The following is a 26,071-nucleotide window of genomic DNA, read 5'->3' on the forward strand; positions in this document are numbered from 1 at the left end:
ATATAAGAAATTATAATTTGTTGCAATAATAATAATTATTATCATTATTGTATTGCATTATTTCATTCATTCATTACAAAATTAAGTAAAATACACTATTATATTTATAACAGTAATTAGTGGTAGTAGTAGCAGATAATTATAATTATTACTAATATTATTTCATTACAACAAAATGATTAATAAACAAATAGAAAATTAAGAAAATATTATATAACCTTAATATTATATTAATTATAGCAATTAGTAGTAGCAGTAGTAGATATTTTTTATTATCCATAGTATTTCATTACAACAAAAATTTATAAAAAAATAAGAAAATATACTATTATATTAATAATAGTAATTAGTAGTAGTAATTGTAGTAGTACATAATAATAATTATTATTATTATTATTATTTCACTACACCAAAAATTAATACAAAAAAGAAAATGCACTATTATATTAATAATAGTAATTATTAGTAGTAATAGTAGTACATAATAATAATATTAATAATAATAATAACAACTAGTATTATAATTAATACATAGAGAAAATAAGAAACTAATAAGAAATGTATTAGTAGTAGTAGCAGCAGTGGTGGTAGTAGTAATAATTATACTAATAATAAAAGAAAATAATAATGTTTCATGAAAATATATTAAAAATGTTGCGAAAAAAAAGATTACATCAACTGAAAGAAAATGGTCCTTTACGTTGTGTTTTTAAATATTTTGTAATAATATTTGAGTAAATATTGTGTAAAACAAGTGCTCATTTAATTTGCACAATTTGGTGTCTTTCATTTGCTATCATTAAATTGTATCATACACCACCTTGCCCTCCAGATATCAGTATGAGCCATTAAAACCCCCAAACAGTTGACCACTAATTAAAAACACATAAATGAAAGCTGTGATAGCCAGCAGGTCAAGGAATTACGCATCCAGATTGTGCAGTTACATTTAATGGCAAAGACAGAGGAGAAAATGTCATCCGTTGCCAGCCTGGCTCGACTCAAATCATTATTCAGATCCTTCCAGTACATATTAATGAAGTTAAATTAAAATGTTGTCAGCACAACAGACTTTGACTGGAAAAGCAACCGGTAAACATCTGCTATGTTAAATCTAAATGATCATTCACAACAGTTTAACAAGTTATTCCAACATTTTACCAGTCAAAATCCAAACAAATGTGAACAAATGGTGACAAGTTAGCTGGTCCAGTTTATTATGTGCCTCCACATCTGTTGGCGGTTTATTATTATGCTGAAGCGTGTTTCCTTTGATAATCTATGTGTGCATAAGATTGTGCTAGTGTGTATGAGAGGTGTTATAGCCTGGTCTCCTGTGAATGCTGCTACTCTAGGATTGAAGGGAGGGTGCGTATGCGCCTTTACATCAATTTTACATTTCTATTCTTGGCAGATGCTCTCTAACCAAAGCGACTTACAAGAAAGAGCACGTATTGTGAAAGTCAGTCTTGATGAGTGAAAAGTGTTTGACTGCGCATGCACACACACACCTCCCACTCCTGTCAGCCCCCATGTAATCAAGCCAGTCAGTGACTTAGTGAAATTGCATTAGCTACACTTTCGTGGGTTTGATTAGAAATGGTTTGATCTGAGATGTACTTAATCCCTACCCGGATCTACAGCCGAGGAATGTGTAGTGCCTTCTCTAACACCAGCTGTCCCAGAGGCTCAGTCTGTGCATATGTGTGTGTGTGTGTGTGTGTGTGTGTGAGAGAGAGAGAAGGAAATAAATGCATGTCAATGTGTGAGGTCATGCAATCAGGCTAAAAAGTCTGCTGTAGAGTGTGTTTGTATGAAACATCAGCAACAGATTGGTGATCACTCATTTACAGAGAATGTCAATATTGGAGGCACACTGGTTGTGTAAACCAAACTGTCAACTCAGATCCAGCTACTATGTGTGTCTGCTGAGGACATCAACAACAATATCAATCCCGCTGCTGAATGACACAGCACTGTGGCAGACCAGTTAATGTGCAACACAGAAATAACACTCATATTCTCATGAAAACTAAGGACATACAACCCGAATTCCAGAAATGTTGGGTCGCTTTTTAAATTTGAATAAAATGAAAACTAAAAGAATTTCAAATCACATGAGCCAATATTTTATTCACAATAGAACATAGATAACATAAATGTTTAAACTGAGAAATGTTAAAATTTTATGCACAAAATGAGCTCATTTCAAATTTGATGCCTGCGACAGGTCTCAAAATAGTTGGGACGGGGGCATGTTTACCATGGTGTAGCATCTCCTCTTCTTTTCAAAACAGTTTGAAAACATCTGGGCATCGAGGTTACGAGTTTCTGGAGTTTTGGTGTTGGAATTTGGTCCCATTATTGCCTACGATAGGTTTCCAGCTGCTGAAGAGTTTGTGATCAACTTTAACGTATTTTTCGTTTAATGATGTGCCAAATGTTCTCCATAGGTGACAGATCTTGACTGCAGGAAGGCCAATTCAGCACCCGGACTCTTCTACTACGAAGCCATGCTGTTGTAATAGCTGCAGTATGTGATTTTGCATTGTCCTGCTGAAATACACAAGGACTTCCCTGAAATAGACGTTGTCTGGAGGGAAGCATATGTTGCTCTAAAAACTTTATATACCTTTCAGCATTCATAGTACCTTCCAAAAAATGCAAGCTGCATCCCCATACCATTAGAGATGCTGGCTTTTGAACTGAATGCTGATAACACGCTGAAAGGTCTCCCTCCTCTTTAGCCTGGAGGATACGGTGTCCGTGATTTCCAACAAGAATGTCAAATTTGGACTCATCTGACCATAGAACACTTTTCCACTTTGAAACAGTCAATTTTAAATGAGCCTTGGCCCACAGGACACGACGGCGCTTCTGGACCATGTTCACATATGGGTTCCTTTTTGCATGATAGAGCTTTAGTTGGCATCTACAGTTGGCATGGTGGTTGTGTTTAACGACAGTGGTTTCTGGAAGTATTCCTGGGCCCATTTAGTAATGATAGAATCATGCCGATGAGTGATGCAGTGTCGTCCGAGGGCCCGAAGACTACGGGCATCGAACAAATGCCTTCGGCCTTGTCCCTTGCGCACAGAGATTTCTCCAGTTTATCTAAATCTTTTGATGATGTTATGCACTGCAGATGATGAGATTTGCAAAGCCTTTACAGTTTGACATTGAGGAACATTGTTTTTAAAGTATTCCACAATCTTTTTACGCACTCTTTCACAGATTGGAGAGCCTCTGCCCATCTTTTCTTCTGAGAGACGCTGCCTCTCTAAGACATCCCTTTTATAGCTAATCATGTTACAGACCTGATGTCAATTAACTTAATTAAGGCATCAAATTTGAAACAAGCTCATTTAGTGGATAAAAGTGTAAAATTTCTCAGTTTAAACATTTGTTATGTTCTCTATGTTCTATTGTGAATAAAATATTGGCTCATGTGATTTGAAAGTCTTTTAGTTTTCATTTTATTCAAATTTAAAAAATGTCCCAACATTTCCGGAATTCGGGATGTATATAAAGTGGCTCCAAAGTATTTGGACTCTTAAGTCAAACTAAGGCATGCATGAATGTCTCTACATTAGATGCAAAATATCAAACAAAGTGGCACCTGCAGCTGAATTATGCTACAATTCAGTTCCTTAGATCTATCATAGATTTTATTAGCCAGTTTTGCAGCTGCTTACTGGTAACAAAATAATTTGTATCGTTAATTTAGGCAGTCAGTGTTTCTCAAGTTCACAACAAATTTTATTTAAAACAGTGTATATATTGTTTTAAAATAAAACAATATAATAACAACAACATTTTTATAGTTGTTGTTGAATACCATTTTTGAACAGTGCACCTATTGTTTTAAAATAATAATGCTTAAATAATTTTAATTTTGATCATATTGTGTGTATAGTGTACCTATAGAATAAAATAATAATAATAATAATAATAGTAGTAGTAGTTTGGACGGTGCATATATTGTTTTACAATACTTATTTATTATTATTATTATTAAAATAGATGTACTGTTTGATTACATGTTTTAGAATGTATTATTATTATTATTATTATTATTATTATTATTATTATTATTATTAAGGACGCACTGTTTGATTACTGTTGGATTAATGTTGTTGTATTTGGAAAACTTATTGTCAAATTTAGTATGTTATTATAATAACACCACCACGAACAACAAAATTAATAATAATAAGTATCATTTTTATTACATTAAAATATTATAAATTATTGTTGTTGTTGTTATTATTATTTAGACATTGTTGTATAAAAAATAAATAATCATTAATCATTCAAATAATAATAACAACATAACCCAATGCATTTCTTGAGAAGTGTGCTTGTGCTACCTTCATTTAAAATAATAGTAAATAGTAAAGTGCTTTGATCTTTTGTTAAGTAACGCAATGACACTTACACAATTTTAAGTTCGGCTCAAATGTCCAGATACTTTTTTTTTTTTTTTTTTTTTTTTTTTTTTTTTTAAATCGGACGAGGCCTTCCCACAACATAAACACATACTTGAAAATACACAAACACAAGGCACAGCCTGTCGTTCTCTGTTTGTGCAGTGTTCTGGGTTGGTCTCCATGGGTTAGTTATCAGTTAAGCTGCCACAGACAGACAGACTACACAGCACAAACCCATACCAGCTGCCAGGTTTCTCCTAACAAAACAGAATGAAGATCGACAGGTGTGTGCGTGTGTGGCCAATCAGTGCTGTCAGGCAGAAACCTCCAACTTGAAAAAGAACAGGCCAATTTTCAATAATTCATGATTTCCCAGTTGGCCTGGTTATAATTCCTCTGCCATGTCTTCATGTCTGATTGGCTTCTGATGAGGCTCCTCTATTATTAAAACTCATTTGAGGGGACAATATTCCAATATTTCCAGCCAGGAGAGAGCCGAGACCACTAGCTCTGTGTGTTGACAATGCACCGGGATGACAATTAAACAAATTAATGAATGAATACATAATTGTGAAAATAGAGTTGCATAAATTATTAATTGTGTCATGGTAGCCAATTCCCCTCGCTTTGGATAAGATGCTTTCATACATTAATTTTTGATAAGCTCTGAATCTTTGCACCTAGAGAAAAGATCTGCTTTTTGTCAGATCCATAGTGATTAGTCCACAAACTCAAGACAAGTTAAGATGCGGCTCTCATTCAGCAGACGCAGGTTTGAATTCATTCTCAATTATACACAAATTACATATTGAGCTTGAAATGTTTATATTTAGTCCAGCCAGTCCTGAATACTTGTGCTTTATCTATACAAGTCTATAAATCCAACTTTTTTCATGCTTACTGAAATAACTCTGGCACCAACTGATGTTTCACAAGGTCAAAAACGCAAGGTAGTGAAGGTAATAAAGTCAAGTTGTTGATTACATTGACCACAATTTACTCCTCCCTAAAAATAATGGTATATCTGGCCTCCATCTAACAGCCCTGATTACGGAGCCATCACTACTGCTTCATTTGACTCCATTATAAAAGAGAAAATAAAGTTAACTCCAGTCAGACACCCATGCCCATAATAGCACACACCCTCTTATTTCACCTGTCTGGCTCTCTTTCAATATACTTCTGCTTTTCTTTACTCACAGTTTCTTTCTCTTTCTCATCACAAGAACCATTTCAACTGAAATAGAAAAGGGATAAATAAATAAAAAAATATTACTGAACTAGTAATTATTATAAACTGAAGAGGAAGACTACGGTTAAATGTGTTATAATTATTGCAAGTAAAATTTTTCTTTCTGTCTGTCTCTCTTTAAGGCGTTCACACTGTGCTTAACTTTTGGCTAACGTCTTTTAATACTCTGGGTAAAGGCCGATGTGATGCTAGAACATAGCTGTGAATTGTTTAGCAAATGATGATTAATGATTGATTAAAAAATATTTACTGTACTAATTATACTAATTAAAGAAACATTCATGCTTTGTATAGTTTCAGTGTTTTAGGGGAGAATGTTTTGAGTTGACATCAAAAATGTCAAACAATAACACATATTAACTGGATTGATGAAGAGATACACTACCATTCAAAAGTTATAGTCTGCAAGACTTTTAATGTTTTTGAAAGAAGCCTCTTATGCTCAACAACGATGCATTTATTTGATCAAAACACAGTAAATAGTAGACAGGCAATTATTAAAACGGTTTGAAAAATCAGATAATCATTTAACCTCGTAAATATATATAAAAAAAAACAGTACAGTGTAAAACTTCAAAACCTGAACTAGCAAGATAATTACTAAGCCAGGATAAAGCGTGAACAGTATGAAATATGCAACAAATAACTCAGAATTACATTAAACCTGGGTTTAGCCATTTCTGGTTGTGTTGTCTGTCCATTGCTCTCTCTCTCTGTCTCTCTTTCCCACATAGGCCACCTCTGTTGAGTCTCATTGTAACTGGAGAACAGGAACATGAGATTTGAGACGGGTCTCTGCTGCCCTCTCAAGCTTCACTGATTTAGAATCAGAGAGCCAGTGATTGTGATTGTGTTTAAAAGGCTGCTCCACTCATCCAGACATCATCATCATCACCACCACCCTTGTTCTCTGTCCTCTCCTTCACCTTTTCCCCTCTCCACCCCCCCCCACCCCACACACACTTTTCTCCTTCAATCACGCAGTTCCCAAATGAAAGGTAAACAAGCTTGTGACAGCCACAGTGATGACGAGCTTGTTGATTAAAATTAGCACAGGTTGTGAAACACAGACACACACACACTCACTCAGACAAAGTCTGTAATTATGTGTCTGCCCTGCGTCTGATAACAGCTACAACAACCTAGCCTTAAGACAAACCAGAGAACTTCAGAAATGCAAATAAAAAGTTTTATCGGCGCTCCCTTTACCTTGTTATTCACCGTTCAACCTCAAATTTTTCAAACAACGCTTTTTTTACGACCCAAATATTAAAACAAGTTCTATTTACTTCTGGTCTCATAAAATCTAAGTTCAACTTCATGAAGGAGGAAGCAACAGCAAGAAAACGTATCCCCGTCAATACCCACAGCACTACTGATATGTTATTACCCTCCAAGTCCATTTCAGCCAATCACGGGCCAATCTCATCTCACCACTGCAGTAATTCAATAATGTGTCCGTGATGAGATCCACCTCAGGACTCCACTCATCACAGCCGGCCCCCCCTAAGAAAAAAACAACACAATCACGGGCCGTAATGCTGTTTCAACCCTAATCAGCTTCTGCTATAAAATTACTGGGAAACAGATTGAACATGAAGCATCCGACTAGACCGTGCACCAGCTGACTGCTGCTCCGCTCTGTGAATGTGACGGAACTTGGATGTTGAGTGAATTTCAGTATTTGACTTTATGATCTGTGACTCAAAGCCAGCAGAAGCATACAAAACTGACTGTGCATCTAAAGATGGGTGTTTTTTCAGTTCACTATGAGTTCTGCTAGCCAGATTCGATGATATGACCTTGCTGGGATCTTGGGTAAAATCAACTGCAATATTATCTTATACATTTATATCCTTAAAATCGAAACATCTTTAAGGCAAGCTCAATTACTTAAAAAGTAAAATTGTGTAAAAAATACGTGATCTCTGTCAGACAGACAGACAGACAAAGTACAACAGACAGAAAGACAGACAGACAGACAGACAGAGACAGAGCAACAGACAGAAAGACAAAACGACAGACGGACAAACAGAATGAGAAACAGAGACAGATAGAATAGCAGACAGACAGAGACAGATAGAATAGCAGACAGACAGAGACAGATAGAATAGCAGACAGACACAGAATGACAGACAAAGAACTAGGGCTGCAGTCGATGTTATCGATTACGTCGATTATGAAAACATGTCGATTAGCATGGAGTGCGTCGAGGAGTCGCACCTTTAGCCACGCACATTGCGCGACCCTGCAGTTATCGCTACTTAAGACTACTTTTTTCTGCCATGTTTAACACAAACCAAGACTATAAAGTAGAAGGTAAAGGCTAGTATGGCAATATCACTTCATAGAGTTGCGTTCATAGAGCATTATTATTATACGACAGTCAGAACCGCAGCCGAACTGCCGCCTTTACATTGTCAGGATTCACAATCGCATTCAAAGCTGCGCTGAATGAACGGAACAGCACGGGACATCGAGTTGCCTACATAATCATGACGGGTTTAATTCACCCACATAGACGGCGAAATGATTCGCGTTCATCTTAAGATCTCGACTGGGCTCCTTTATTAAAAACGGGCTGTCAACTGTGATGCAACTTCCCAGTGTTATGACGCCATTTTTGATTCTGTCGCTCTAGTGTCCTGAATGTGGTTGTGACTTTAGCTGTTCATTCATACAGATATGTATTCAAGCAGATGTTTTAATCTGCTGAGTAAATAAAACATATCAAGTCTCTCACCTGTAAGCAACTGCTGTCAGTCCCTAACAGCAACTGTGAATGGAGCCATAATGTGTATTTCTATTGATTGTATCACTGCCCTGTTAATCTCCTTTCTTTCTTTCTCTCTTTCTTTCTTTTTCTCTTTCTTTCTTTCTTTCTTTCTTTCTTTCTTTCTTTCTTTCTTTCTTTCTTTCTTTCTTTCTTTCTTTCTTTCTTTCTTTCTTTCTTGTTATTGTTAGCCTATTTCTTCCTTGCTTTCTTTTCTTTCTTTTTTATTTTTTATTAATTATTTAAAGCTACTATTTCTCTTTTTTATTTATTTTCATTTTTACTTTTATTAATTATTTATTGTTATTATTATTTCTTTCTTTTGTCTCTTTTCTTATTATTTTTCTTTATTGTTATTATTTTCTTTTTTTGTTGTTATTTATTTTTGTAAAATACTAATTATGAGAAAACGGTTGAATAAAATATTAAGATTAATAACAGAAGTTACTGTTATTATTTATTGATAGTTTAATTAAAGAATTCATCAACTGATAAGAAAATAGCAAATAGATTAATTGAAAAATAATCGATAGATTAGTCGACTAATCGAAAATATAATCGATAGATTAGTCGACTAATCTAAAATATAATTGATAGATTAATCGACAATAAAAATAATCATTAGCTGCAGCCCTACAAAGAACAACAGACAAACAGACATAGAATGACAGTCAAACAATTAGACAGACATAGAACGGCAGACAGACAGATAAAATGACAGACAAACATAGGAAGACAGAAAGACAGACTTGGAACGACAAACAGACAGATAGACAGACAGATAGAGAGAGGATAACGTGGTACATTAGCGAATGGAAACCAACAATCTCTCTAACTACAGAACAAGATAAGTTGAGGCTGTCCTAATGGCTCAAACAGCTCTCCAGCACACACACTAGCACTGGACACTGATTGGCATGAAGTGTGTATTGCAGTGTTCTGCTGATGCTCCACAGCTGGTGGTCCAGCATAAGCGCCCTCTCTTATTTGTTTGGATTCAATTTGGAGTGCCGGATGAGGAGCCAAGGGAACAAATAAAATGAAAGAACAAAAGGAAAACCACAACAGCATTAAGGAGTAATTTAATTGCTCATTTCTCTATCACTGGTTCCCGCAGCCTTTCTTCCTCAGATGCAAGTAGATCCGTGATGTTTCAGAATCTATGGCTATAAAGACTCCAGCCAGATCTATTGGTTATCTTGTCGTTAAGATAAATCAGGTGTTTAAGAAATGATCAAGGTTGCAGCCAATTTTCTTACACGCACGGGCAATATACAAGCCATTTCGCTTAAAGAGCCATTTAAAGAGCTTCGCTCTCATGCGGCGTCTAGAGTGTCATATCTTCTGTGTCTCTGGGTTCCATCAGGCCTCATTTAGTACACAGATCATCAGGCTCAGCACACACACACGCACACAAACACAGAATATCAGGCACAATGCTAACAGTCTGTGACATACAGTAACAATGCCATTTCCTCAAGCTAATGCTGCTTATTTCTCCTTGTGAAGTTCAGAGACTTTTCTTAAAGGGATAGCTCTGCGACAAAATAAAAATATGACATTTATGCACTCTCTTGTCTTTTGAATCCTGATTGACTTACTTCCATTAAAAACACAAAAGGAGTCGTTAATAATGTCCAAGCTGCTCACACAAAGCTATTAAATGGCTTAAAGGAGTTGGATTATAGCTTACAATTTGTATGAACTACTTTTATGATGCTTTATGGAGCTTTTTCAACCTTCTGCAACTGGTCCCCATCCACTTCTATTGAACAGAAAAGAGCAGCATAACCATTACTGCGAACCTTCTCCAGTTTTGTTCCAAGAAAGAAAAGTGAGTGAATCTGTGGTGAAATATCCCTTTAAGTCTGTCTAAGTAAACAAAAACCATCAAAACAATCAATCTCATTGTCTTTTGTCTTTTTGAGGTCTGTTTCATCTAGATTTTGTATTCTGAAAACAAACGTGTGACCTTTTCTTGTCCTTCCTATTCCTCTCGTCCATCAAACATGCTTTGATTGTGTGTCAAACAGTGAAGTCCCTCTTTAACAATCACACCTAACAATGCTCCCTGTAGCGTCTGTCTGTCTGTCTCATATTTTCTCTCTCGCTCTGCGGCTCTCAGTAGGAATGCCTGATTGCATACTGTCTTTGGTGCTCTAAAACAGATGCTAAGAAATGCCAATGCTGAATACAGAGGATATGGGGCTAATCAACATCTACAAAAATAAAAGGTCAAGAGGAAAGAGAAAGAGCATGAAAGAATGAATGGAATAAAGAAAGAAACAGAAAGGTCAAGGCCACCAATATCCGGCAGAGATCAGACCATGATGCAAGCAAAAAAAGTACAGCAAAAACACTTACTTTTGTATTTGAATTGGGCTACTTTTAAATCATTCAACCTATTAAACACTCATATCTAATTTTCCTCTTCATTTAGAATTTTCTGTCATTGTCACTAGACAAATAGGCTATGTCTAGTCTGAAATTATGACTTGGCACTCAGCTAGGGTTAGTAAATGCACACGTGTGCCACCATTGGCACATGTGCGAAAATAACTAGAGCGATTAACATTATTTATATATTTATTTCATTTATTAAGCTGTTTATTTTACAAATGCTGAAGCATCTGTCCCTGAATGTGTCACATTCAGTATGACAACAATTCTTCATCGCAATAGTCTTAGAATGTTTATTTATGTTTATTATGAGCTATATGAGAAGTCGTATGTTAAAAGAATGCAAAAAAAAAAGCAAAAATGTTAAAATATTGGTTCTTTGCAATAATGTGAAATGCAAATGTAGCTAAAAAGACGCAAGAGTTGTTACAAGGGAAAAGAAAAAGATAAAAAACTAAGCATTTTGTGTATTTAAGAAGGAAAAAATATATATTCATCACTTCCCCTGCTTTATATGTAGCAAATTCCAATATCTGAATATTAAAAGTTACATCTCTTTTCAGGTTCAAGTTTGAAAACAACATATCAGAACTGTAAAGTCAACGCAAGTCAACTATTGATGGGCTTAACGAAAAAGAATCTAGTTACTCTTGAACTGACTGAAAAGATTAAATTAAAAATGAAATCCTACTTTGAAAAAGATTTGCTAACCTTGGACATGTTTGAACAACTCAGAAAATGTTTCTGCAAAGGTGCAGTTTATGAAACACCTATTTGTATCAGTGCTGATCCAGAATTTAGTCTCCGTTAGGATGTGTGAAACCTAAATCAGCACTCTGACTTTGAAAAGGTCTCATAGAAACAGCTTTTTTGTGACAGAGAGCCAGTTATCTGGAAGTGTCTATAAAGCTAGAGTGTTTCTGATGGAAACTCGACTAAAAACAGAGTCTGACACCATCCACAAACACAACTTTCATTGGTGTAGAGAAATCTAACAGAGCTCATACACTCGCACACACACGTTCACACACACCCCCATATACACCTCCTCACGCCACTGGTGAGGGATTTTTCCATTTGCACCTCTCCTACCCCTATTGTGCTTCACAAATCAGAGCGACAGACAACAACTCTCCTCCGCCCACAGCCCCGCCACTCACCGTGATCCACCTCTCTCACTCTCTTTCTCTCTCTCTGGGGAACACCAGCATCATGCATAAACAAGACCTTCCCTTTATCCTCTCGCTGTAAGCCTAGAGGAGAAAACTCAATTTGTATACGTGTATTCAGAGAAAAAGAAGAATCTCCCTGCTTTGTGATAATCCCTACCCAACACGCAATGAGCTTTTCTGGTTCTTTTTTCTTCAATCTCTGCTTCTTTCGGTCTGCAGGTTTGTGGGATTGAAGAGACATGTGAGGATTGGGACATACATAGGAATATATATGAGACACACATAGGAAAATATATGGGACATATATTGCATTATTACTCTTGGATCCATCATATATAGAAAAGAATATCTAATATTGTCAGTCACAGATTCTCAAGGTGCAGATTAAGTGTTCAGATTCTTTGTGGGGCTGCACACTGAGCCTTGTTGCTCATAAGAGAAATATGAATTATGAATTCTGCTTGCAACATGCTCAGATTCCGTTATAAGATCGCATTATCCTGTCATTCTCCACTATAACTGTCTGCAAAGTCATGCAAAAGCCTGGAAAATGAAGAGTGTGGAAGGAGGAATACTTTGTTTGAGCCTGGGTGCACATATAAGAAATTAAAGTTTGAGTTAAACCTGCAATATGCTCCAATCCCAATCTTGCTCACTATTATGAATTTTCTACTCATTATAATATCCACTATGCTCATCTAAAAAGCTGTCTAACAGACAGTCTAAAAAAAGAGAAAAAAGTGAGGAAAAAAAGGTCATATGAGCCTTGGTACAAATGCAAGTTCAAGCTCAGCCTGCAACATGTTTTGATTCCATTGCTCACTTTTTTTCCCCTACAATGTTACACTCATTCTACACTATACTCATCTAAAACAATATGGAAAAATGAAAAAAGCTAGATGGAGAAAAAGGTCATATGCGACCCTGGACCACAAAACCAGTCATGAGGGTCCATTTTGTTTAATTGAGATGTATGCATAATCTGAAAGCTAAATAAATAAGCTTTCCGTTGATGTATGGTTTGTTAGGATAGGACAATATTTGGCCGAGATACAATAATTTGAAAATCTGGAATCTGAGGGTGCAAAAAAATCTAAATATTGAGAAAATCACCTTTAAAGTTGTCCATTAAAGTTCTTAGCAATGCATATTACTAATTACGTTTTGATATATTTACAGTAGGAAATTTACTAAATATCTTCATGGAACATGATCTTTACATAATGTCCTAATGATTTTTGGCATATAAGAAAAATCAATAATTTCGACCCATACAGTGTATTTTTGGCTATTGCTACAAATATACCCCAGCGACTTAAGACTGGTTTTGTGGTCCAGGGTCACATATGAACCTTGGTGCATATGCAAGAAATGCAAGTTCAAGTTCAGGCTGCTTGATTCAAATAAAACTGCTGCAAGCTTGAGTTCAGTCTGCAGCATGCTACAGTCCCATGTCTGCTTACTTTTACTATAAATGTCTGCTTATTCTCCACTATACCCACCTAAAATATCATGGAAAAGCACAAAAAAGGACAGTGGAAGGAGAAAGAGTTTGTTTGAGCATGCTTTGAGCCTACTTTACTTCACCTCTTATTTTCCTCTCATTGTCCACTATGAGATTAAAAATGATGCAAAGGCCTAAGAAATAGAAAGTAGGTGGTGAAATAGTTAATATGAATGGGGTTTATTTGGGTGCTGCAAATTCAAATTCAGCCTGCAACACATCCAATCCCATTCCCCCTCACTTTACCCATACTCTTCCTGTTATTCTCCACTGTACCAGTCTCACAGTATACCAGAAAAATATGCAAAAGCCCAGAGAGAAAGAACAAGGAGAGCACTGAAGCAGTAATGAACTCTTCAGAAGGAAGTTGAGGATTAATTGATCTGTAGGAGTCGTGCGGGAGGAGAGAAAGCTACAGAGGTTATGAATGTGGTTTTATAATGACTGCTACAAACACATTCACTCAGAGACGTTCCACATGACATCGCACTCACAAGTAATTGCAATCTCACGCAACTCTGACAAAGCCGTTTTGCTCCAAGACTGGTGAAGTAGTGTTTTATTTACAGAATTTTACCATTTTATGTCACTGGAAAGCAGTACAGGGCTTTGCTATCTCAATAGATCAAATCCTCTTGAACTTACAACCCTACTGGTGAAAATGGCACTGCTAAGGCACAGGTGTTTAGACATCTGTACCGTTCAGCTTCAGCGTTGCATGGTAACTGGACTGTGTCCAAAAATTTTTATATTATCCGTAAAATGCCTGTGTATATGTGACATACTGTAAAATGTATTAAAAGGCAGTGAAGTCTGTTCTGAGAGATCAGGATCTGCTTATTTATGGATTATTTAATGAATATTTATTTTTAACATCCATTCAGTCAGGTCAGACCATCTACCAGCTCTAATGCTTTAGGCTTGAATGTCTGTGAAGTTGCAAACTTAATTAAAATACGGAACATTCCTGTGTCGGCTTCAATACTTATTGTCATTTTTCTCATTTATTCCCTAAGAAATCCATGAATGGCCCTTCTGCTCACGTAATGAAACAATGACTTTCAACTCTGTCGACTTATTCCGTCTGTTAAATTATTTCATCCCTTCAATCTCTTCTCGCCCTTTCAGGAGACAGACACTGTGCCTGTATTGTGACGGCACAAATGAACAGTGGAAATCTCATCTCCTATTTGGTGATGTGAGGTTCTAAACCAATCAAATATTCACTTTCTTTCACTTCTAAAGCATTTGAAGGAACACCGTGAGAGTCTTAGAAGCCCATTTACTTCCTTATCTGATGTTAATCTTCACGTTAATCTTGCTCTTTTTGAGCCCAACGGGTCAGCTGTAATTGGTGGTTTGCTATCTATTGAAATCATATTTTAACAGCAGTGACACAAGAGAAAATTTCAGTTGGTACACTTTGCAAAGTTGACACACAGCAAGAATATTGTATTTCTAAGGAACACCTTTAAAGGGACAGTTCGTAATAAAAGTGATTCCCACTTTATTTTAAGGTCCAGTTCTTGCTATTAACAGACCATTAACTACGACTTTTGCCTCAAACTCCTAATTTGCTGCTTATGAATAGTTAGTAAGGCAGTTGTTAAGTTTAGGTATTGGGTAGGATTAAGGATGTAGAATATGGTCATGCAGAATATAAGCTTTATAAGTACTAATAAACAACCAATATGTTAATAATGGGCATGCTAATAAGCAACTAGATAATAGTGACAGTTGGTCCCCATACAAAAGTGTTACCAAAAATATTTATGGAAATAAATATGTTGAGGAGAAAAATGTAAAAATACTTAAATTATGACAATTAAATGGGTACATGGCAAAAACAAATACAAATAAAAATATTAAATACATATACAAAATAAATAAACAGCATAATAACCCTCAAAACAAATAAATAAAATGTAATAAATGTAATAATAAATTGATTAATTAATAATTATACAGTAAAATAACAACACTGCAAAATAAACTTTAAATAAGTAAATACACAGTCAAATAATAAAACTGCAAAACAGTGCAAAATACTACTTTTTTTGGTTAAATATTCCTTTAAAACCCCTATATAACCAGAAACACAAAAGCTTATAGAAACAGAAAGACGGAGAGTATTTCTTGCGTCTTATTTCACTTTTTTTAAACTTATGTCTTGAAAAGAACCTGTCTGTACTTCTGAATGGTGTGAGAAGCATCTGCCTCTCACCTCTCTCCCTCTATGTGTCCTTCACTTCTAATTTCTTAACACCTTATGCTCTCTCTCGATCATTTCACAGATTGTGTGTGTCTCACAAGGATTGTTTGGAGAAAAAAAAAGGCAGAAGAAAAACAAGAAGGGACACACAACTGTCAAGCACCACTGATTGAAACTGCAAGGTCATTTTGAAGAGTGAGAGAAGAGGGGAGAGAAAGAGACGCTCTTTGGCATGTCTGTCTCACTCCAGCGGGGTGTGTGTGTGTGTGTGTGTGTGTGTGTAGCACAGAGACGCTGAACAAAAAGCAGCAGCTCTAACAGGTGAATGATACATAGCTAAGCAACTCTTCACCCTGATGACTTCAGGGGTTCCTTTCCATCATCACCCTATTCACTCCTTCCATCCTATTCACACAGCACCTGCCGACCCCTGCCGTCCCCTCTGCCCCTCCATTCAGCTTCTCCCCATCCCCTCGCTCACCTTGTAGCTCCCCGCTTTTGCTGTAGAGTTCCCTCCTCTGCTCTCGCAAGTACGCGCTCATGCTTATGGCATGAGAAGAAGACTCAAACCTGCAAAAAGAAGTCATCAAAGGTCAAAGATCACGTAGGAAACAGGTCAAGGGCTTTCCTTTTAGTTTAACCTGAAATCAAATGTGGAGTAAGGAGAAAATGGTTTCCCATGAAGCACTTAACCCAGCCTATTCATGTGGTTCTTGTCTGCTGTAACCCTTCACATTCTAATTCAATTCCTGAATCACCCTGCATGAGCAAACTTACTTGAATAAAGACTGTTTGGGTCGGAGAGGTTTCTTCTTGGCGAAGAATGCTCCGAAGTCTCCACCGGTGCTGGCGTAGGACAGCTGGGCGGAAGGCTCTGCAGCGCTACGGGTGTTTTTGACGTCCAGGTAGTCCATTAGCAGCATCTAAGAGAACATAAGAGCAGGTTTTGACTGACACTTGCAGTATTTTAATGTTTATTCAGTTATACATTACAGTAAACAACCAAATTTATTTCCCTTTTTGACACTTTAAGTAGCTGTTCCACTAGACGTGCTAAACAGCTAGTGATGAACAACTTATTAGAGCACTTGCTGGCACTGCACTTTGCAACACAAGCAAACGGGTTTAGAATAGGGAAGGAATGGCCGAATAATCTAAGGATTTTTTCAAACTGTTTGATGTCCAGGACACCCAAATGAGATGATTCACTTGCGAAAAGACTCCTTTCTAAATATAAATACAGCCGATTAATTTAATGCGTATACAGTAGGGATGGGCGATATCTTATCGTTTGCGATATACCGTTGAAAATTCTCCTCACGATAAAAATTTGTCTCCTCACGATAATAACGATAAGTCTAGTTGATGACGTAGTTTTCTGCGCGCCCGATTCACTGTTCACGTGCGGAGTGAAAACAAGCATGGTGGAAGGCGGACGTGAGGCTGACAGTGCGTTCACACCGGATGCGACTTGCGCAAATAAATCGCGCTATTCGCGCGTAGTTGGACGCGTGAACATTTTGGGTTTACGCGCTTCATTCGCGCGTGAAATTCACTGCACAACAGATGCGAATTCGCGTCATGGGCAGGGCTTCTGCCAGGCGCACATGTATGACTGCCACAGAGAGCATATGTATAGAATTTCGCTCTAAACGCTCAATTCGCGCTGCGTCATTCGCGCGAATTGCGCGGCAGGATGTCTATTCGCGTCTTTGCATTGACTTAACATGTAAATCATTCGCGCTTAACGCTTCATTCGCGTCTGGTGTGAACGCACCATGAGGAGGAGCTTGTTGTTACGCGAGGAGCTACCTCCACAATTTGCTACTGGTTTGGTTACAGAAAATCAGATGAGGAGCAAACTACCGTAATATGCAAAGTGTACAGAAAAATGGTGGTTACAAAGAGTGGAAACACGTCCAATTTGAATTTGACATAAAAGCTGCCATACTTTTAATAAAGTTAAATATGCAATTTCTGAGATATTACAATGAATTAATTTCTAAAATGTTATGATATGGAAAGCCTGAAACAGATCACAGCAGTATAGCCATACACAGGCTTTCAGTCATCAGCAACGTGGTAAACGTGTGCCAGTAGCCTATGCATATGATTTAATATGAAGCGTCCATAACGCATTATTATGGTTGATAAGAGCAATTAATGGAGATGAGCTGTTGATCATAATTAGCATGGCCAGAAGTTGGCTGTGTACAGAGTTTCAAGTTAATTGCATTAATAATACTATATGAAATAAACTTAATCTATTTATATATATATATATATATATATATATATATATATATATATATATATATATTATCGTCATTTGTATCGTTATCGCAATAAATACCTGAAATTATCGTGATAAATTTTTTAGGCCATATCGCCCATCCCTAGTATACAGAATCATTTATACTGTGAGAAAAAAAACATGCTTTGATGCAACCCCCCAACTTTTCTCTTTAACAAAATGTGCAATATGGACTGTGTAATATAATTTCAACTTTATCTTTAACAGCATTCAAGATGTTTTTATCATTTCAAAACACATTCTCATGTTAGCAGATAGATTACACTTTCACATGTGATCAACAATTCCACCACAAATATAAAATATCATAATGTAATATTATCAAAATATTCATCTGACGGAGTTGACGGAACTGACGGAGTTGACACATCTGACGGTGGTGACGAAAACCTGAATTTGTAGTCATTTTAACTATCAAATACATTGAATCAATCAATTACTGTATTAAAACAAACACAAAAAACAGTATGTTATTGTTTATAAAGCTTTTATTCAAGAGTTGCATTTAAGTATTTTAATATATTATTGGAACACAAAATCTGACGGTGGTGACATCTGATGGTGTTGACAAATTCGGCATTTTTTTCACAAAACAAATAGAGTTCATGAAGTAGCCATTTAGTTTTTTTCTGTTGATGCTAGTTGCTAAATGGAACCTGCTTCAGAAGAATAAAATGATCTAAATATTTCAAATAATTTCCTCAGAAATTGGAAGATGGTGTTGACATATCATGGTTGTGACCAGGAAATATTAACATTAGGATTTAAAATATTCTAAAACTATAAAACTTAGCAGAGCCTGTCTGACAGTGATGTACTCTGCAGAGAAGGATTGTGGCTAGGGGGTCCTTTAGAGTGACAGCTGCCCCTGATATTCCCTGATTTTTTTACATATTAATGAATGTCTGACAGTGTTGACAAAAAGTGTGGACACAACTTTGAAACCTTATGAAACATGCATGTCTCTGAAAAACAACCTTGCTTTGATATGAGACATTTTTAAGTGTTGCTTTTCATAAGACATGGTCTTTTTTTTCTCATCATTACAAAAATATTTTTATCCATTTTATAGCATATGAATGATTAAACCATTCTCTGTGGACACACTAGATGTGGTGAGAAGACAATAAGTGTCATAAATTTCACATAATAATGATCAAATTAAATTGAAGGGGATATTTGTGTTAAATACATCTAGCAGTTACAATTGCTGGACATGTTTTGTCCCATGTCTCAAGAATGACATATTTATTTTTATATATATATGCAAAAATGAAAATGAGAACTGACAAGATGGCGCCGCTGATGGCAGCTATTGTACGTTGCTCTCCAGTGTTTGTACCGTTTTTGTTTGTTCTTCCTGTTTTTTTGTTTTTCCAAATACGATCAGTGTTTACCAGGGATGACCTGCTGAACATTCGGCAGAACACACCACAAAATCTTTTACCGGATTTAGATTTTTCGGACGTTTTGCTGGACATTGTAGTTGGCGGAGCCGTAGCTCTGGTCAAACGCTACAGGAGGCTTAGACGGGGGAAGAGAGCCGGCGCGCTTGTGAAGCTTCGTCAGCGCGGATTTTGAACGGCGTTGCCTACTGCCTAATTACCAGCTGATCAGAGCAGATCACGACGCGTAATCAACGGGGAAATCGGGCGGCGGTGGGACGTGCTTTTACATCAATGAGAGGTGGTGTACAGAAGATGTGCTGTTCAGATCTAGAAATGCTCTTCATTAACTGCAAGCCGTTCTATTCGCCACGGGAGTTCTGCTCGTTCATTCTCGTGAGTGTCTACATTCCACCGCAAGCGCACGTGAGCACAGCTTTACAGAAACTCGCTGATATGATCACAGAGAGTGAGCAGCAACACCCGGACTCTGTTTTAATAATTCTCGGGGACTTTAATAAAGCAAATCTCTCCTGCGAACTGCCAAAATACAGACAGCGCATCACATGTCCCACCACAGACAGTAATATACTGGATCACTGTTACACAACAATAAAGGATGCATATCACTCGGTTCCACGAGCAGCTTTAGGACTCTCACTTTGATCACACTTTGGTTCATCTTATTCCGTCCTACAGGTAGAAACTTAAATCTGCAAAGCCTGTATTAAGAACTGTTAAAAGATGGACTAACGAAAGAGAGCGGAACTTAAAAGCCTGTTTCTCTCTCACTGATTGGACTGTTTTTGAAGCCGCTGCCATCGATCTGGACGAGCTAACAGAGACTGTAACATCTTATATCAGTTTCTGTGAGGATATGTGCATTCCTAACAGGACTCATCTAATCTACAACAATGACAAACCATGGTTCACTGCAAACTCAGACAGCTCCGTCAGGCCAAAGAAGATGCTTACAGAAAGGGGGATAAAGTCTTGTATAAACAGGCCAAATACACACTGGAAAAGGAGATCAGAGTGGCAAAGAGGAATTATTCTGACAAGCTAAGGAAAAAATTATGGTAACACTTTATTTCGATAGTCCACTTTAGACATTCTACTAGCAGTAAGTAACTTTGCAACTACATGTCAACTAGCAGTCATTAGAGTATTAGTAGACTGCCTGCTTAATATCTTCTAACAGTTTATTTTGATTGGTTAGGGTTAGGGTTAGGGTTATACTGACTATTAGAAACTTTGCAAGTATATGTCAACTTACTCTACTAACCCTAAACCTAACCTATTGAGAGTTAGTAGACATGTAGTTGCAAATTAATGAGAATTAGTTGACATGTAGTTACAAAGTTACTTATAGTTAGTAGAATGTCTAAAGTGGACTATCGAAATAAAGTGTAACCAAAATTATCTTCCAGTGATCCTGCTTCAGTGTGGAAAGGAATGAAGGATATCACCAGTTACAAGACACCATCCCCCAGCACTCTGGAGAATCAACACCTGGCAGACGACTTCAATGAGTTTTATTGTCGTTTTGAAAAATCACCCCACACCTGCCCTGAACACCTCTCCACACAAGCATTAACACCTCCAGCAACCCTCCTCTCCCCCACACCTACAATTCAAATCAGCGAAGAAGATGTGTGCCAGGTCTTCAGGAAGAACAAAAGACGGAAAGCTCCAGGCCCAGACGGTGTGTCACCAGCCTGCCTAAAAATCTGTGCTGACCAGCTGGCCCCCATCTTCACACAGATCTTCAATAGATCACTGGAGCTGTGCGAAGTCCCCTCATGCTTCAAACGATCCACCATCATCCCCGTCCCAAAGAAAGCCAAAATTACTGGATTAATGACTACAGATCTGTGGCCCTAAAGTCTGTAGCCATGAAATCATTTGAAAAACTGGTTTTGGCTTATCTGAAGGACATCACCGGACCCATACTGGACCCCCTGCAGTTTGCCTACAGAGCAAACAGGTCTGTGAATGATGCAGCCAACATGGGACTGCACTTCACCCTGCAGCATCTGGACAGACCAGGGACTTATGTGAGGATCCTGTTAGTGGACTTCAGCGCCGCTTTTAACACCATCATCACGCAAACCCTTCAGAATAAACTAACCCAGCTCTCCGTCCCCACCTCCGTCTGCCAGCTTCACCAGCTTCCATACAGACAGCGGTTAGTAAAGCTTGGTAAATTCACATACAGCACTCGTACCATCAGCACTGGAGCTCCTCAGGGCCTGCGTACTCTCCCCACTGCTCTTCTCCCTCTACACCAACGACTGCACCTCTAAAGACCCCTCTGTCAAGCTCCTGAAGTTTGCAGACGACACCACACTGATCGGCCTCATCCAGGACGGTGAGGAGTCTGCTTACAGACAGGAGGTTAAGGAGCTGGCTGTCTGGTGCAGTCTTAACAACCTGGAGCTTAACACGCCCAAAACTGTGGAGATGATCGTGGACTTCAGGAGAAACCCCCCTGCTCTCCCCCCACTCACCATCATGAAAAGCACTGTGACTGCAGTGGAGTCTTTCAGATTCCTGGGCAGCACCATCTCCCAGGACCTGAAGTGGGATATTCACATAGACTCCATTGTCAGAAAGGCCCAGCAGAGGTTGTACTTCCTTCGCCCGCTGAGGAAGTTCAACCTGCCACAGAACTTGCTGAAACAATTCTACTCCGCCATCATTGAATCCATCCTCTGGACTTCAATAACTGTCTGGTTCAGCTCAGCTACCAGATCTGACCTCAGAAGACGGAGAGTAGTCCGGACTGCTGAGCTGAGGGCTGGTAAAATCACTCTGGACCCCTCACATCCAGCACACTCCCTCTTTGAACGGTTACCGTCTGGTCAACGTTACAAAGCTCTGAGCACCAAAACGACCAGACACAGGAACAGTTTCTTCCCTCAGGCAATCCAGCTCATGAACACTCAACAATAAACGTGGAACACACAACTATAATACATTATCCATTTCACCACACTCACTTATTTTATTTTTATTTCTCATTTCTAATTTGCACATACTTGACCTGTACATACATAGTTGTCTATATCATATATTGTGTTTTTGCTGCTTTGTACATTGCATATTTGTATATTTGTATATTATTCTTTTATTATCTGTGTCCTGTCCTGTTGCTGTCTTTCTGTTGCACCGTGGAGCTTCTGCCACTACAACAAATTACTTGTATGTGTAAACATACTTGGCCAATAAAGCTCATTCTGATTCTGATTCTGATTCAAATTAGCAAGCTATTTTCCAATGGCTCCGTAATTTGCTTGGTCTATTTCTAAATCCCAGCTGCAAAACAGTCCAAAGTGGAGATGGAATTAGGAAAGGACAAATGGAACTACATCTGACTGATAATAGCATAATTAAACAGAGATAAGAAGGGAACGGTCTATGAGAGGAGGGGAAGCCTCATCAAGAGCCATTCCCCAACCCACAGACAAGTCCAGCCCGTTACATTCCTGTCAGATTATTCATTACTAATGCCCATCTGATCCAGTGATGGAGCGGGTCTCGCATGTAGACCCCCAACTTAATTAAATGCCAGCGTTTGCCTGATGAAGGATTCTGGAACCACTTCAGTGACCTCGGAGAAGGGAACATGGAACTTTTAAGGCAATTAACCATGGAGGATGAATGGATGGTGGGAGAAAGAAAGAGAGAGATTTCATGATGAAATCAGTAAACACGGGAAGGGGGACAGATGGAGAGAGATGTTCAAGAGAGATTAGGAAGTGATAAATCAGCAAATTCATCCCAGCAAAGCAAATTACAAAATTCCTGTAGTACAATGCAATACATTTTCAAGTTCCCTTCATGTGGAGCTTACTTTTTTGCTTTTTTGCTTTACTTAACGCTTTATTATCCAATCAATGTGCTGTATAATAGAAATCTGGCATTGGCATAAAAAAGACGTGCACAATTAAAATAATTTTTAAAAAGGTAAAATAAAGTAAGAAGATAAAAAAAAAAAACGCTTTAAAATATAACAATAAAAAATATAATTAAATTATATTAAAAAAACTTCAATTTAAAAATAAACTTTAAAAGTCAAGAAATAAGATATTTCTTGATATTAATAAGATATTATTATGACTACTTAAAAAAAATCGTAAAATAACCGAAGCAATGTTTAAAACATTAAAATAGTGAAACGTGACGCATGAAAACATGAAAATAGTATAAAAACTGTTTTCGTCCATTACAATATGACAGTTACAATAAAGGTAAACATAGGAGTCAATTAAAAAAAATCACTATACTGTTCAAAGTTGCAAATAAAAAAAATGATTATTGGAGTATGTTTTACAAAGAAACAATATGTCAGACCTGCTACTTTAAAATTTCATGTTCAATTGAATGTGTAAGTAATTATTTGTGAAATTTAATAGCAATTTCTGAGTGAAAACAGATTCTGCACCACATCTTTTTTCAGTGGATGCTGCTTAGAATGGATGTTGTAAATATTGGTCATTTAAAGGGTAATTAATTCAATCCTCAATCCTCAAAAACACTGTCCAAATTGATGGTAATATCCTTTAAGTTTTAGTGCTAGAACAACAGTAGCAGTGGTGTAGTTTATCATGCTTTAGCATGAATTTATTCTTTATAGATTGTGTGTACTGTAAGTCCATGAAAATATTTGTTGCAAGACATTTAAAAGAAAAAAACACACAGGAAGATGAAGGGAGGAAAGCTTGAAGACAGGACTCATTATACCACCACCACAGCCAGCAAGGTCACTTTCACTAAAACGCCTCATGCCTCATCAGAAGTGACTTCGTCCCCATTATAATGTGGCTTATTAGAACAGCCTTCATTTTTCCTGTAACAACAGAGATAAAGCGTGGGCAGCAGCAATGCTGTGTCCATTTTAAAACACCAAACAAGTAGGTGGAAACAACAGAGGCAGCTTAGCCAACAACACAAAGAACCTTTGAATGAGACTGGCAATAAAACATGCAGAACAAACTACTGATCTCCAGCAGGAACGTCTAAAAACACCACATCAAACAGAGACAAAGAGCGGCCCACTTATGATTTATGCCACCCATGGATGGACACAAACTAACAAAAGACCTGTTTTACATTACTGTGAAGCCTTATAGCTGGTGTCATAGCAGTGTTGAGAGGGCAGCTAATATATACACCGACCTATCTTCATGGAGAAAAACCTCCAAAAGGAAACCTAAGGATGGGTCAAGATGACTAGTCGGTTCTGAAAATATAGTAGGTAAATTCCTAGTAAATGAAAGATTGTCATTGACTTTTCTCAGCAAAACATCCTCCAAATGACCTCCAAAGGGAGGACAAAAACAGAATAAAATCACCACTTTGAGCAGCAGTAACGTGATGGACACACTCTGAACCCTTCCATTTCCGGATGTTCATTTCACATGCCCTCTTCTTTATTGGAGCCTTAAAGACTAGGTTGTTTTAACAGAAGAGAAAAATCAATATTCATGGCCTCTTCCACGAAAAGGCCAGCTTGAAAATGGGCTTGGGAAACAAGAGCCTGTGAGAAACAGCAAATGGCTTTTCACACCAGATAATAAACACAGAGCACACTGGCTAGATTTGTGATGTGCACAAATGCGTATCCCACAACAATTCTGCTTCCTTCCAACTCGACGTCTTTAGATGCGCCTGGAAAACCAAGAGTTAATCTTTAGTGAACCTTTAAACCCAGCCCCTTGTCTTTGAGGACACATTCTCAATTTAATGAACAGCGAAAAGCAGCACTCATCCCCTCTATTAGCCGCAAATCAAGCTAATTAAAGAAGAAAAACAGTGTTGAAGGATGTGCAGGTGAGCACCTGCTCTCTGATGATAGACGTTTGCAGAGTGCTTTAAGAAACGAGGGAAATAAACAAAGCTTCCTGCCTCTCGTCAACCCCTCCTTTCTTTTCGTTCCATAGTTTCCAAGAAGGAGCCTGACACCAAAACATGAGCATTTCTTAAGTGTTTTTAAAAATGAGGTGCATACATGACCTTTATAACTTTTAAAAACACAAAAACAACCTTTTGTCTTTTTTACTCATTTCAGTGCAATTAAAAACGTATGACCTGACTGACAATAAAACTATAAGCGTTTTGGAGGAGGGGCATTATGAACCTGGGATTCTGTCTCCATGGATACCTTACCATTATTCATAATAATACAAACACACATGGGTGTTTGGGAAACACACAAATAGAGACAAAAACCAATCTAATATAAACAGCATGTGATGCAACATAATGCTATTGATCTGGGATGCATCCTGCCAAGGTAATATGTTAATATGACACCTCAGGTAGAAAGAGAAAGGACAGGTTGATTAAAAAGTTGATTAATCAATCTCTTTGTTATATTATGCCTACATTCTGGCATGATATTTCATCAGATTTTCACTTCCTACACACAAAATATATGAATATATGCCGACGAATAGAATATTAGCTGTTTTATGCCAGATATATTGAGTTCAAATAACATTTCACCATATTTTCATATAGAGTTAAAAGGTAAAATTAAAAGAGAATTTCTCTTCTGATCTGCCAGCTGATCCAAGCATATGTTAACAGGAAGTCTGGTGCTTATCCACTGCAATCACTCTGGG

General features: G+C 37.4%; 1 protein-coding gene across 2 annotated transcripts in view; it reads right to left on the reverse strand.

The window, feature by feature from the left end:
- LOC306861585 (exocyst complex component 4-like) overlaps positions 1 to 26,071 on the reverse strand; it is a 129,254-nt gene that overhangs the window by 76,401 nt on the left and 26,782 nt on the right. For both annotated transcript variants that reach the window (XM_079403950.1, XM_079403951.1), the window contains exons 8-9: positions 16,521 to 16,666; positions 16,225 to 16,313 (exon numbers count right to left, since the gene is read on the reverse strand). In XM_079403950.1, coding sequence (XP_079260076.1) covers positions 16,225 to 16,313; positions 16,521 to 16,666 — 235 coding nt within the window. The remainder of the gene's footprint in view (positions 1 to 16,224; positions 16,314 to 16,520; positions 16,667 to 26,071) is intronic.

The sequence above is a fragment of the Barbus barbus genome (genome assembly GCF_936440315.1).
Source record: "Barbus barbus genome assembly, chromosome: 42".
NCBI classification, from domain to species: Eukaryota; Metazoa; Chordata; class Actinopteri; order Cypriniformes; family Cyprinidae; genus Barbus; species Barbus barbus.